The sequence below is a fragment of the Rhineura floridana genome, chromosome 9, assembly GCF_030035675.1.
Source record: "Rhineura floridana isolate rRhiFlo1 chromosome 9, rRhiFlo1.hap2, whole genome shotgun sequence".
NCBI classification, from domain to species: domain Eukaryota; kingdom Metazoa; phylum Chordata; class Lepidosauria; order Squamata; family Rhineuridae; genus Rhineura; species Rhineura floridana.
The window spans coordinates 123249422-123264378 of record NC_084488.1 but is presented as its reverse complement, the minus strand read 5'-3'; the positions used below and the strand labels follow the sequence as shown (position 1 = coordinate 123264378).

General features: G+C 47.0%; 1 protein-coding gene across 1 annotated transcript; it reads right to left on the bottom strand.

Moving 5' to 3' along the window:
* Nucleotides 1–2316: 2316 nt before the first annotated feature.
* On the bottom strand, nucleotides 2317–3938 carry LOC133363692 (G-protein coupled receptor 151 protein-like). The gene is made up of 3 exons (XM_061582959.1): nucleotides 3921–3938; nucleotides 3728–3834; nucleotides 2317–3565 (listed from the first exon to the last, which is right to left on the bottom strand). The coding sequence occupies exons 1-3, from the start codon at nucleotides 3936–3938 to the stop codon at nucleotides 2317–2319; spliced, it is 1374 nt and encodes a 457-aa protein (XP_061438943.1).
* Between the last annotated feature and the right edge of the window lie 11019 nt (nucleotides 3939–14957).

Sequence of the window (14957 nt, the reverse complement as noted above, 5' to 3'; positions counted from 1 at the left end):
TTTTTTGTGCATAAGAGAGTTAGTATCACATCCCCAAATATGATGACGAGGAAAATGTCAAAGATGCTCTCTCCTTCTGGCAAAGAATGGTAATTCTTGTTTATTAAACTGTAGGTTATCTAGACAGAAGGTTCATAGATGACCTGGGCTGTGGTTTTCCCTTCCCTTCCATAAACATGGAGACACTTATTGGAAACACAGATCCATTCCTGGAAGGAATAATATAGGATCTGACTGAGGCCAAACAAGTGGGAGGTGGAGAGAGTCACTGCTTTAAAACCTACATTCCCACCAACAGCAAAGCAAGCATCTCTCATTCCTCCGAGATATAGACCTATTTGCAATGCCTTTTTTAAGGAGGGGGTGTCTTAGATATAATATTCCTTCCCCCACCCTCTCTTATATTTACAGGCACTGTGTTGCCTTTCCTCTGAATCTCTCTCTTTTTTCAACATACATACACACAAACATTAACATTTGCTTGGCAAGAGATAGGAATGAAAAACAAAATATCCTCTGTGCATGTTTGGGGGTTTGGGGGAAAGCTACTATACACAAGAGTGTCCACAGAAATATTTCTGGGTGGGAGGAGATCTTTGAATTGTGACTGAAGGTCATTGGCAACCTACTCCACCCACCATTACATTTAGAATTCTGGAGGGAGGGGAAGCACCCCCTTGCCTCCTCTCTCCCCGCAGACACCCTTGACTACATGTTAGGTTGCCATCAATCTCCCTTTTCATTGTGAATGGGGAAGGGAATGGATGAGAAGAGAAACATTAACACCTAACAATTTAAGAGAGCATCAGCAATCCAGTTTTTGGAGGACATGCAACTCAAGGAGGGTAAGGCAGAAGGGAGGTGGAATGATGAACAAAGAGCATTAATGGAGTGTATTTCAGTGTTCCAAGTACTTCACATTATGTGGCAGCTCTTACAAAAGTCCCTGTAAGGTAGGCCAGTTGTACTAGTAGTAGTAGTAGTCGTCGTCACCATAGTAGTAGTAATATCACCATATTCCAGATTGTGCAAGTTGAAGGTGTATGTGTGTGAGAGAGAGCAGTAGGGTAGTGGCAAATTCAAAAGTGCAGGGTCCCTTCATGATAGTCATAGCCACACCCCCTTCTAAAATTACAGAATAATCTAGCCGGGCTTGAATGCTGCTTTCTGCTTCTCTATCATTGTGACCATTTGACTGTCCTTTCTCACTGTCAAGATATATTGCTTGAATGACTGAATTCAATGTCTACAAGTTTATCTCCTGCCACTACCAAACTGCTTGATGATGTAGATGGGATGCTGTCATCAGGATTCACTGTCCCTTCTTCTGCAGTTACAGACTTCTCACTCTCCACAACTTGGCTTTTTAAAGTAGGAACCAACAGGAACTCCTTTCACTCTGATTGGCTCCAATCAGCAGGAAAGGACAAGGAAGCAAGTTAGAAGACTCTCCTCAGTGGCCAACATGCTCCCCTTTAATGTTGATTGGCTCACAGGATGCTGGAGACATAGGGACCCTGCTGCGACCTGATTTCAAAAAAAGTAAAGGGTCTAAGACCCCTGAGACCCCAGACCACTACACCCCGAGTGTGTGTGTGTGTGTGTGTGTGTGTGTGTGTGTGTGTGTGTGAGTGAGTGAGTGAGTGAGTGATCGAGTGAGTGAGTGAGTGAGTGAGTGAGAGAGAGAGAGAGAGAGAGAGAGAGACAGAGAGCATCTCACTTAAAGGAGGTTAAAGATTCTCCTGAGTGGATCTCTCCGATATCTGGAGGGAGGGGAGACATCTGAATTAGGGCCACCGCACTGGGTGCTTAGTCTTCCTCACCACCACCAAAATCCCATTAGCGACCTGGGTGGGAGAGAGAAAGACAAGGGGGGTTTATGGTTGAGGAGAGATTAAAAGAGGGGAGGACATCCCAGCCAGCTTCTAGTTTCCTGACAGAAGCTCTATTTTCTTTTCTTTTCCTTTTTAAAGGCCTCTGGCCTTAGGTTAATTTGGAAGGGGGGTGTCTCAGGGCTCCTCGCTTCAAGGAAAAAAGGGGGGTAGAAAAGATCTGGCTAATGGAAGCGTTGGTTGAGGCAATTTATATATTAAAAAACCCCTCAGAGTGGGAAGTAAAAAACGGAGCGGGGTTTGGAATGAACTGACCCCCGCCTCCTTCAAGGAAACAGCACTTTTTAAATGGGGAGTAGTATTTGGAAACAGCGGGGGCTGGCGAGGCGCAGCAACTGCAACAACAGCCGCAGGCGGAGTGGCAGAGCGCCGTGGGGTGGCGGGAGTGCACGGAGAAAAGCAGGGCACCCCTGGCTCCCTCCCTTCAGGGCTCACTCTGATGTTCCCAGGGGATCGGGTCGCTCTCCTCCCCGGCGCTGGTGTTCCGCCGGTCCTTCCAAAAGTGCTCCACGTCAGGCAGAACTTTCTCCACCGCCGCCGCCGCCCCGTCCCGGTCCTCTTGCACCTCCCCGCCGGGCTTCGCCCCCGCGGGCCGCCCGGCTCCTTCTTCTTCCACGCCGCCCTCGCTGCAGCTGAGCTTCTTCCAGAGGCTCCTCAACCCGTCGCGAAGGTCCCCCGAGGCGGCCAGGAAGACGGCGGGGCTGAGGGAGCCGTCGAGGAAGACCAGCGCCTCGGCGGCGAAGACCAAGGCAGGCGGAGGCCAGGGGCTCCCTTGGCTGTGCCTCTCCCACAGCCACACCACCCACTCGGGCAGCCACGTGGCCTGGAAGAGGAGGGTGAGGCCCAGCAGCACCCAGGTCGCCCTCTTGCTTTGGGGACTGCTGGGCCTGGCCAGGCGGTTCCTTCGCCCTCTCTGGCCCCGCAGGGACCTCCAGTAGCAGGAGCCGGCGAAGCCCGCGGGCGCCAGGCAGGCGACCAGAGGGTAGACCTTGCTGAAAACGGCCATGAAGTTGGAAGCGTAGGGCGGGCTCCGGAAGACGCAGGAGAGGAGCTCGCTCCCGGCGCCGCCGACCTCCAGGCGGGCGAAGAGCAGGTGCGGGAGGGGCAGCAGCAAGGCCGCCAGCCACGCCGCCGCCAGGAGTCCCGCCAGGCGCGGCCAGCTCAAGCTCAGGCACTGGGGAGAGGAGGAGGAGGAGGAAGCCACCTGCTTGCGCCGGGCGTGCCCCACCGCCGCCCAGGTGAGGCTCTTGGCCACCAAGCAGCCGTGCAGGAGCCAGTCCGCCGTCTTGCAGACGAAGCCGTCCAGGACCCAGGAGCGCCGGGAGTAGGCGATGATGCGAGTGGGGAGGCAGTAGACGCCCAGGAGCAGGTCCGCTGAGCAGAGGTTGAGGACCAAGGCGTTGGCGGCGCAGGTGGCCCCTCGCCGGAGCTGGTGGACGAGGACCACCAGCAGGAGGAGGTTCCCGGCCAAGCTCACCAGGCAGACCCCGGCCAGGAACCACGGGAGGAGCGCCACGGGACTCTCTGCGCCGCCGCCCGCGAAGAAGACTGCCTCGGAGCTGTTCATGGTGCTGAGTGACTCCTCGGCGGCGAGACCCGGACAAAGGGCACAGATAAGGCAGGCACGGGCGAGGCGGCTCACTAGGAAACCCCGAGTTCTTTGACCGTGGTATCTGTAGCGGAGGAGAGGGGTCCCCCTTTACTCCGGGGGAAAAAACCACCCTCCAGGAAAGCTTGACCCGGAGGAGCTGCCCGGAGAAACTTGCCCTGAGCAGCTGAGCAAAGGAATGCTCTGAAGGCGGAGAGGCGCCTGCAGAGCGGAGCGAGGTTCCCACCTTTGGCGCTTCCCCCGGAAGGCGTCGCGACCCCAAAGGGAGGGACGGGACAGCGCGCCACGCCTGGCCTTTTGAGTTGCAGGGCTTTGAGCGAGCGAGCGAGCGGACTGGGGAGAGGGAGAGAGAGAGAGAGAGTCCGTGGCCAACGAAGCGGTGGGTAACTGGTCTTACACCGCCCCCGTCTCTCTCTAACCTCCTCCCGTTCTGGCATCTCAGCAATTAACAAAGGAGGATGAAACAGACAAGAGAGAGAGGGGAAATCACTCGCTGGTGCGAGCTGTTCACCGAACGTGGTGCTGAAATCCAGACGTCGACTCTGTCCCCTATTTTGCCGTGTTCAAGTTATGGGGAGAAAAGTAGGTTGGCTCTTTATAAAATCCACAAGCCGTCACTTTCTGGCTTCCCTAGGCTTTAGTCGTGCCTCCTTTCGCAGGAGCTGAGGGATAGTTGGCTGCAACTCCGTGGTGCAGCATGTGCTTTGCAGGCAGGAAGATATACATCTAATAATAAATCAATAAATCCTGCCATCTCTAGGGTAGGACTGGGAGAGACTCCCTGCCTAAAATCCTGGAGAGGCGCTGCCAGTCAATGCAGAACAATACGGGGCTAGATGGCCCAATGGTCTGATTCTGTATAGGGCAGCTTCAGGTGTTCCCACAAGGAAAGAGGGCCAAGCCCTCCCCATAATTCCAGCACAGCTACCTGGTAGACAATTCCTGGTCTCTCAATCCACTTTAATAACAATAGAACAGATTGTCGGAAGTGGAGCTGTGCAGAGGATAGGAGGGGTTGCGCATCTGCTCTGCACTGTCTATTAAGGGGAAAGGCAGACACTTTGTTATTAATGGAAACATCCTCTCTGGTCATCCTGCTGTGACCCTAACCTAATACTGTAATCGCCTGGATGTGTATAGATTTTTGTTTTGTTTTGTTTCATTATTTATAGACTTTCTTTTAGGGTAGCCCCCCCCCGTGACCTTAACATGCACAACGTTCCTTATAATCAGCTCTATTTTAAAAATGTTCAGGGTGAGCAATAAGGACGATGGCCACATGGTCATAAGAGCATAAGGAAAGCCCTGCAGTTGGATCAGCCCAATGGCACATCTAGTCCAGCACTCCGTTCTCACAATGGCCTACCAGATGCCTATGGCAAGCCTGCAAGCAAGATATGAGTGCAACAGTGCTCTCCTGACACACGTCAGTCACTGATATCCAGAGGTATATTGCCTCAGACAATGGAGGCAGAATATAGCCATCATGGCTAGTAGTCACTGAGAGCCTTCTCCTCCTCTAAGAATTTGTCTAATCCTCTTTTGAAGCTATCCAAGTTGGTGGCCATCACTGCCTCTTGTGGGAACAAATTTCATAGGTGAACTATGCATCCTGTGAAGAAGTTCTTTCTTTACTTTCTCATGAGTCTTCCAAAGTTCAGCTTCATTTGATGTCCATGAGGTCTAGTTTTGTGAGAGAAGGAGGAAAACTCTCTGTCCACTTTCTAAGCACCGTGCACAATTTGATACACCTCTGTCACATCACTTCTTACCTTTCCTCTCTAAACTAAAAAAGACTCAAATGTTGTAAGCATTCCTCATAGGGGCATTGCTCCAACCCTTGAATCATTTTGGCTGCCCTTTTTCTGAACCAGCTGTACAACTATTATGTAAATTTGTATAGATATTAGCAGAGATTGTCAACAGTCTGAGATGCGTGTGTGCCAGTGTGTGTGTTTACCTAAGAAAGCAGGCTTTTACCCTGCATTAAGATCACTGAGGCTTAAGACTTAGTAAAATAAGAAAAGCTACTTTATTTATAGAAATACGTAGTAGATAGGAAAGGCACACTTAGTTCTAACTAAGTTGGAGGCGCAACACCCAGGCTTGGGAGTCGCCCTCATGGCTCAGGAGGGGAGAGCAGAGACAAAGGTGTCTCCTCTCTGTCGGACAGTCGAAAAAGAGAAGAGCGGAAAGGGCAGAAGGAGGAGGGACAGATAAGCTCCCTAAGAAGTATCAGTCTAGCGACAGAAGGAAGTCAGTCAGAGCATCACAGGTAAAGGTAGGCAATCCTAGTCATCTGGAGGACCCTCACTCTATCCCCCTTCTGGAACATAAACAGAAGAACAAAACAGGAGCTGCTCTTGCCCCACTTCCAACAACATCAGCAGCAAACTTGGCTCGCTCCAACTGCCCCATCACTAGACAGCTGATTAGGGACCAGGGCTGCAGATGTTGTAGCTGGCAGGAAAAGGAGAAAGCAAGTCTGTTTTCTTCAAGGGCATTTTCCACAGCTGATGCTGAAACTGGGTTCTGCTTTGTATGAGAACAGTAAAGGATTAGAGAAAGGTGGGTCCATCTAGTCCAGATGTTCTTCCAACAGTGATCAGATCATTGCTTCTGAGAAGCCCACAAGGGAGGCGTGAAGGCGTGATTCTGTTGCTCTCTCCCTACCAGCAACTGCTATCCAGAGGGTAGGCTGCCTCTGAAACTGGAGGCTCCATTTAGCCATCATGGCTAATAGAAATTGATTGTGCTGATCTATGACACTATGAATTTATCGAATGCTTACATTATGTGAAAGCGAATTCCATAAGCTTTGTGTTGTGTGAAGAATGCCTTTCTTTTGTCTGTCCTGAATCCATGGCTGGTCACTGTCGCCGACTGACCTCTAGAGCAAGTGTGGGAAACCTCTAGCTCAGGGGCCAAATGCAACCCTCCAGGTCTCGCTCTTTGGCCCTCTGGGCTCGCTTCTGGTCTGACTCCTCCCCAGGCCACACCCCCTCTCATTTGGGTCAAAGCTTTTCACCTCCTATGTGATGCTGCCTGCCCTTTAAGATCAGCTGTTGTGCCCCTGTTGTGTGCCATTGCCTTGCGAGGCAAGGTTGGTGGCAACACAAGATGGGGCTTTTCTGTGGTGACACCTGTGTGTGGAACTCCCTGCCCCAAGAGGTTAGGTTATTTTCTTCTTTATTTTTATTTATTTTTGCTCGCAGTTGAAGACATTCCATTTTAAGCAAGCTACTTAATAGATTGAATGTTAATTATACTCTTTGTGTTTTTACTTTTTTCTGTTCTTAGATCTGTTAACATGCTTTAATGATGGAATTATTCTCATTTTTGTTCTGCTTTTTATTTTGAGCAACTCAGACTTTAAAGGGAAGGGACATCGCTCAGTGGTAGAGGTCCCAGATTCAACCCTTGATAACTCCAAGCAGGCCTGAGAGAGAATGCTTCCTGAAATCACCCTACAAGGTAGCTTTCTATGTTCCCAACTCATTTGTGGAGTGGAAAAGTGGTGTGTAATTAATTCCTTAATTAACCTTCACATCATTCATAGCTTTATGAGCTTCTATCATGCCCCTGCTCCTTGTAATCTTATTTACCCCATATACATAAAAGTAACCCGCAAACACTCCTAAATTGTTTTTGTAAGGATGGCTAATGCTAATGTATTCTGTAGTGCAAATATAAAACCTATTTTGTCCCTTCAACCCATTTATTTGGGCGCTCTCTCTCTCTTGGCCTTTCTTGCTCTCTTTGCTCTTTCAGCACTGATATCTCACCTTTTGAATTTTCAAAGAGTTCCACCTGCATAGAGGGCCTTCTCAGTGGTGGCCCCCAAATTATGGAATGATCTTCCTGATGAGGTGAGCCTGGTGCCAACACTGTTATCTTTTCAGCACCAGGTCAAGACTTCCCTCTTCTCCCAGGAATTTTAGCATGTGTTTTTAAATTGCTTTTAAAACTGTGTTTTTTAAATTTGTATATTTGTTTTTAATGTTTTTAATTGTTGTAAGCTGCCCAGAGAGCTTTGGCTATGGGGCGGTATATAAATGCAATAAATAATAAGAAGAATAGTGCCAGCGATCCTTGCAATAGCCCTGTAAGATAGATTCTTTTTCTTCGGCCCATATTGCTGGTGGTGGGGGGTGTGGGGGGTGAGGATGGAAGAATAGCCTTATCCCACTTTTGCTACCACAGACCTATTTTGCAGCACTGAGCAAATATCTCTCAGTTTCATATTAAAAGAAAGATAAAAGTGGCCTGCCTCACAGGTTTGTTGTGATTGTGCATGCAATAAAGAACAAAAAGCAAAATGAAAGCTGGTATCTCTGTTTGAGGTTCCTTGGAGCTCAGTGAATGTGAGGCTCACTCTTTCAAAGGGAATCAAAACATCAGAGTACTATAGATAAAAGGCTGCACATGCACAGGAAATTAGGTCCACTCACTGGAAGGTCGACACTTTTATGTATTTCACATGAAGTGCATGACATGAAATCTGCCTAATAATTGCAGGCAGACAGACAAAAGGAAGCATGGAACTTTTCCCCTCACACAGTCGCACCAGCCTCTGATGTGGAATGGAGGGGGGGATTTCCTTGTCAGCTGAAACATGTATTTACCAAAAGAATGCAAGACATATTAATTTATGTTATTATACTTTTGGTTCATTTATAAATCACTGCCCATGAGGCATCCTGAAGCGATGTACATTACAGTAACATATATAAAAACAATTTTAAAAAACAACACATAAGTAAATCCATTCAAATCCAAGACAGATACTAAATTGGATAAAGATTTTAGAAAGCTTGTTGAAAGAGGATTGTCTTTAGCAGGCACTGAAAAGACAATAGAGAAGATGCCTGTCTGATATGCAGTGGCAGAATGCAAAAGGGTAGGTCCACACTAAAGTCTGACATTGTGTGGGATGGACCTCCTGATAGGACGGTATGTGCAGGATGCCCTCTCCTGCAGAATGCCATGATTGGCGGAGTACATAAGGGATGGAAATGGAAATGGTCTGCCTTCAAGTCAATCCCAACTTATGGCTACCCTATGAATAGGGATTTCATGGTAAGGGGTATTCAGAGGGGGTTTCCCATTGCCTCCCTCTGAGGCTAGTCCTCCCCAGCTGGCTAGGGCCTGCTCAGCTTGCCACCGCTGCGCAAGCCAGCCCCTTCCTTGTCTGCAACTGCCAGCTGGGGGGCAACTGGGCTCCTTGGGACTCTGCAGCTTGCCCACGGCTGCACAGGTGGCAGGGCACGTAACCCCTGAGCCACTCCCTGTGGGGGTGATCTTTAGCTGACACCCAGGAGACACAAGCAGGGATTTGAACTCACACACTCTGGCCTCCCAGCCAGCCTCTCCTCCCCACTGTGCTATGAGGCTAGGTTCAAGGGGCTGGTATTGGTGTACAAAGGCCTGTACAAATTGGGACCAGGATACATAAAATCTTGCTTCGTCCCTTCTCATAGAATCATAGAATAGTAGAGTTGGAAGGGGCCTATAAGGCCATCTAGTCCAACCCCCTGCTCAATGCAGGAATCCAAATCAAAGCATTCCCGACAGATGGCTGTCCAGCTGCCTCTTGAAGGCCTCCATTGTTGGAGAGCCCACTACCTCTCTAGGTCATTGGTTCCATTGTCGTATGGCTCTAACAGTTAGGAAGTTTTTTCTGATGTCCAGTCGAACTGGCTTCCTGCAACTTGAGCCCATTATTCCGGGTCCTGCACTCTGGGATGATCGAGAAGAGATCCCGGCCCTCCTCTGTGTGACAACCTTTCATGTACTTGAACAGTGCTATCATATCTCCCCTGTCTTCTCTTCTCCAGGCTAAACATGTCCAGGTCTTTCAGTCTCTCCTCTTCAGTCTTCACAAGGGATGAAGCAAGCTTTTATGTATCCTGGTTCCAATTTGTACAGGGCTTTGTACACCAATACCAGCCCCTTGAACCTAGCCTCATAGCTAATTGGCAGCCAGCACAATTATTTTAGCAGCAGTGTAATGTGTTGGAGAGATTCTGCTCCAGTGTGCAGTTGAGCTGAGGTATTTCACACTAGCTGCAGTTTCCAGGGCAGTCTCAAGGGCAGCCCCTCATAGATATTATACACATATAACAAAAGCCATTTTGGATTATTCTTTTGTTCACTCATCCATTGGTAACAAGCTCTTTCCCAATCTCCTTTGTTGTTTATTGCAAAGGAAGTCCTGGATTCAGAACTCAAAAACAAACTGCCAGAAGCCAGTAACAGAAGGCTTGTGGAGGAACTGGCTCCCTTCAGCTTTTGAAACAGAGGATATGAAGTCAACAAATTGCCTGTTGGTGTTTGCTTTCTATGATGATTCACAAAAACAAGAGGGTTTTTTTAAATATAAACAAAACAAGATGTCATTAAGGGCCTGTTTTATCATCTGGGCCCTTTAAGAAGGGACAGAATGTAATGCTGTACAAAAGACCTTGATCATGTCCAGCCACACTCCATAAATAAGGGCCACTCACCCATCAACACTCTTTCCGGCCAGCCCTGTGTAATCTATGCTGCACTGGGGCACCTGCCAAACAGGTAACTCAAGCCAGTGAGCTGAGCTGCATGGTGGATGAAAAAGGGGGGGAAAGCACAGAAGGTCACCAATCAATAGGAGAATTCCTTTTAGATCCAACTGCAGTGGGCCATTCAATGGGTGCATGCAAAATCCATCCAAGGAACCTCCACACAGGAAATTTAATCTCTCATAGAGCCTAGGGATAGCGGGTCTCACATAACTTTTACCAGGAGGGTACGGAAAGATGAGGAGACTGACTGAACCTTTCTAACCTTGACGCCAACCTTTCTAAGCGCAAAGGCTCATTTGAATTTCTAAAAGAGTGCCATGGGCACCAGCCTCCCTGGCCACTTCTTATTGCCCTCCCCTGCCCAAGAAACTGAAAGTCACACACACACACACACACACACACACACACAGAGAGAGAGAGAGAGAGAGAGAGAGAGAGAGAGAGAGAGAGAACGCTAGTAGAATTAATCTGAGCCTTGAAAAGCACATAGAGCTAAAAGAGGAAGAGGGAAAGAGTGCCACTCTTCCAACTTCCTCTTTCAGGTCTATGTGCTTTTCAAGGGAGAGTAAAAAGGTAAGCACCCTCATCACCAATGGGGAAGTGAGGGCAGGAGGTCAGAGCTTTGTGGGTGCCAGGGGAAGACCTCAAGGGTGCCCTTATGCCCACTGGTGCCATGTTGGCAGCCCCTGGGCTAGGACAAAGACATGGGGAAGGGGCTCAGGGAAAGAGGGTCCAATGTGAGAAAAAGGCAGCAGTCCCCTGGGAAATATAGCTTAAGTGAAGGATGGGTAATGAAGCCAAAGAAAGAGAAGATAAAAGCGACAGGGAGGTACGGGTAGGTGAAGAGGATGCTGGGAAATCCTCACAGAGGACCTAAGGAGAGGAGAGGCTCCTTGCTGTTGGCAGAAAGGAATTTTCAGGCAGGGAAGTTTGGGGGCCGCAGACTTAAGTGGCTAAAATCAGGAATGTCAACTTTTACAGTGATCTGAATAGGGTTGTCAGGTCTCTGGTTTTCACCTGGAGACTCTGGTTTTTGTGGGTCCTCTCTGGGTCTCCAGGAGAGTCACCTTAATATCCGGACTCTTAGCTTTCAATTTTAAAAAAAGTTTCTAGATGGTCTGCTTCAAGACATATACACCAAAACGTCAGCCACCCCCCCACACACAACTTCTGTTAGAAGCTGGCTGCTCTAATCCCCGCCCTTCAGGTTTTTAGCCAATATGTGAAGTCAGAGTTGTGATTGACAAGAGATTTGCTGACCTCCAGGCAAGAGCTAGAACCCACTACAAAACTTGAAAACAGTTTCCTTTTCTTGTTTGTCTGCATATCAGAAGTTGAGAGAGTGTATAATATGTTACACTTTTCTAGTTATAAGGAATCAAACAAGTTTAAATTTTACTGGGCTGTTCTGGGAGTAAAGCTGCAATGCTAATCCCACATACATGGGAGTAAACACCATTTAATTCAGTAGGATTTACTTTTGAGTAGACGTAGTTAGACTTGTGCTGTAAATCATTGGGACTTTTGAGTGAACATAGCAAAGGATTGTGTTGTAAATCTTTCTCTCCCCCTCCAATCCTTTTTTCTTTCTTGAATCAACTAGTCAGGGCTTACTTAGAATTATTATTAGAATTAGAATTTATTACCCGTCCTTCACCCAAAGGTCAATGCTTTTATTTGGTAGGAAACTAATACTGATTTTTTAAAAAATGTTCTGCAATGTCCAACTGGTTTTGACAATCAGCTATTACGTAGGGTGTATGTATTTTTACATCTCTAGTGTGTGTGTGTATGGAATCTTTCCAACAACCCTGTGAGGTAGGGTTGGAAACCAGGGCAAGTTACAACAAGAAATAAATCCATTTACAATCCAATTAACAAAGAAAGTATAAAACAATTGCAAAACAGCTTAAAGTGGCATGTTTCTGAATTTTGAGTTGGGTGAGTGAAGTTCCTTATCATTTCAGGTTGCAGTCCTGTGCTTGTTTCCATGTGTGAATACATTGAATACATTGGGATTTGCTTCTGAGTAAACATGCATAGGATTGCACGATAAATATCTTTATAGGTTGTATAAATAATAAACTTCTTTCACATGCCTGCTTACATAAATATTTCTTCATACTGTGTCTCAATATGTATCTGATTTCACACTATGGTTGTACATTATTATTTCTCCTAAGTGTGTTCTTCCTTGAAGTGGACATGGTCCTCCTCTGTTGTTTTCATCCTGAGGGGCAGATTAGGCTGAGAGATGGTGAGTAGCCCATGGTCACCAAGTAAACTTTGTAGCTGATTTCCATTAAAAAAAATAATTAAAATTATTTATATGCAGGCAAAGTTTATGAAGTGAAGCAGATACACATAATACATTTAAAGCACATCCCATTCACATTTAAAGCACATGACTTCCCCTGAAGAATCCTGGGAAGTGTAGTTTCCCCCTCACAGTTATAGTTCCCACCACCCTTAACAAACTAGTTCCCATGATTCTGTGGTGGGATTCATGTGCCTCAAATGTGTGTTGAATGTGCTTTAAATGAATGGTGTGGATCTGCCCTATGTATGTTGTGCATTCATTAGTGAATTGAAAAGAACAATTTTTAAAGATAATTTTTAAACGGGAAGGATTGTATCTCTGTGGTAGGGCACATGCTTAGCATGCAAACATCCAAAATCTGATATCTGGAAGAGGCCTGGAATCCTGGAGAGCCAATGCTAGTCCATGTCACGAGTACTGAGCTAGATGGTACCAAATGGCCTGAGTCAGTAAAAGGCAGATTCCTTTGTTCCTAAAAGTGGAAAGGGACCCAAGGGCCACAGTGACTCCAAAATTTATTTATGTATTTTATTTACAACATTTATATACCACTTTATTGTAAAAAACCTCAAAGCAGTTTACAGAAGGAATTGAAACAATAAAATTATTGGCAAAAACAGTTAAAGACAGATACCAACTATGAGTTTAAAACAGGTAAAAAGCATAATAGCTTTTACATGCCTGAGTAGGTTTGCCTAAACAAAAATGTTTTTAGCAGGTGCTGAAAAGAGTACCATGAAGGCAACTGCCTAATGTCAATAGGCAGGGAGTTCCAAAGTGTAGGTGGTGCCACACTAAAGGATCGATTTCTTATAAGAGCAGAACAAGTACTATGTGGCACCCCTAAATTGGAAAGCACACCTTGAACATGGCCTCGTAGCAAATCAGCAACCAGTGCAGATTTCAGAGCAGAGGTACGGTAGGGCCCCGCTTATACGGCGGGTTAGGGACCAGGCCCCCGCCATAAAGCGGAAATCACCGTAAAGCGGAACCCATTGACTGTAACGGGTCATGCCGCACGAAAATGCCCGAAAATGCTGCAAAATCAGCTTTAAAATGGGGAATTTCCCCTAATTGAAAGCTGCCGCATCAGTGGAACACCGGAAAACGGAACGCCGTAAAGCGGGGCCCTACTGTATTATGTGCTGATAGGGTCTCACTCTTGTCAGCAATCATGCCACAGCATTCTGCACTAACTGCAGGTCAGGTCGGGCTGCATGGGGATCTCTGTGACCTTGGTTGACTGGCTGCCAGGATTTTTTTAGTTTTGGTTTTGGGTTAGGAATTCTGACTGGTTGTGGGACGCAGAGTTTTCTGCCTTACTCATAGGAATCTTGTTGTGGTTGGAATGGTGTTGCATTTAGGAAATCATCACTGTCTTTTGTGTGTTTTTTCTATTTGCTTTTCATTTACCTTTAGCCTCATTCCCTTTCATCCATAGAAGCAACAACAGTGGTTCCATGAACTCAGCTCAATCCCCTTAAACCCACTGACGATGCACCTTGTTGTTTGCGTGATGGTTTGTTGCTTGCCCAACAGTGTTAAAAGAGAATTCACATATTGGGAAGTGTGGCTGCAGTTGCTGTTGTTCCCAAGCTACTGCCTGAAGGTAGACCAAACCATGTGTATGTTTTCTCTGTCAGTTATTACTCACTGGAATTAGGTTGGCTGTCAAAGTGTGTTTATAGCAGCCCACAGGGTAGACAGAAAGGGCAGAAAATCTTATTAACTCTTACTCATTTCCTAAACCTCTCTCTGCCATGTTAAAAGGCAGGCAGGGCATTCCAGGCAGGGGTTTGCCAACCATGCTTGGATGTGGATATCTTTGCAGAGGATCCCTAGTGAAGCCTTACCAGCAGCACAATCCTAACAATATCTACTCAGAAGTAAGTCCTATTGAGTTCTATGGGGTTTAGTCCCTTAATAAGTGTGTTTAGACTTGCAGCCTTCAGTGGCATCCGTCTTTATTCCTGAGTGCCCCCATTTAATATCTCCACAACACAAGGCTCCCTTTTTCCTTCAATGACCTTCTGGTGACTGACCTGGCCTGCGGGCACTTAAACCCTTCTTGCCAGAAGCAAGCAGGCTAGATTAAATGGTGAGAAGGAATGTTCCCATCACTGCAGCCTGACCTGGGTACACCCTCATTTAGCTAAGATTTCTATCTAAATTTCCAATTGGAGAATTTTTGTTTGTTTGAGTGGTAGCTCCAAGCAACTGTGGTTGATGCTTAAGATATCATGCTTAATGACATCACTAGCCCCCCCCTGAAATCTCAGGGTTTGGGATGCTTCTGACCTGGCAACCCTAGAGCTGAACTAACTAGCCACATGTTTGGCTGTGGGCAGTTAGGTCATTTTAGACTATGGACTTAATGGTTTGACAGAGGGAGACCTCTTTAAATAATACTGTGCACTACTTTGCTCACTTAAGAACAGAGCTTGGAAAAGTTACTTTTTTGAACTACAACTCCCATCAGCCCAATCCAGTGGCCATGCTGGCTGGGGCTGATGGGAGTTGTAGTTCAAAAAAGTAACTTTTCCAAGCTCTGCTTAAGAATGTGGCAAGTCAACCTG

Coding starts and splice junctions, on each gene's coding strand:
- LOC133363692 (XM_061582959.1), bottom strand. Junction 3,566..3,727: donor TTCCGGGGGAAGCGCCAAAG/GTGGGAACCTCG, acceptor CCTCCGCTACAG/ATACCACGGTCAAAGAACTC.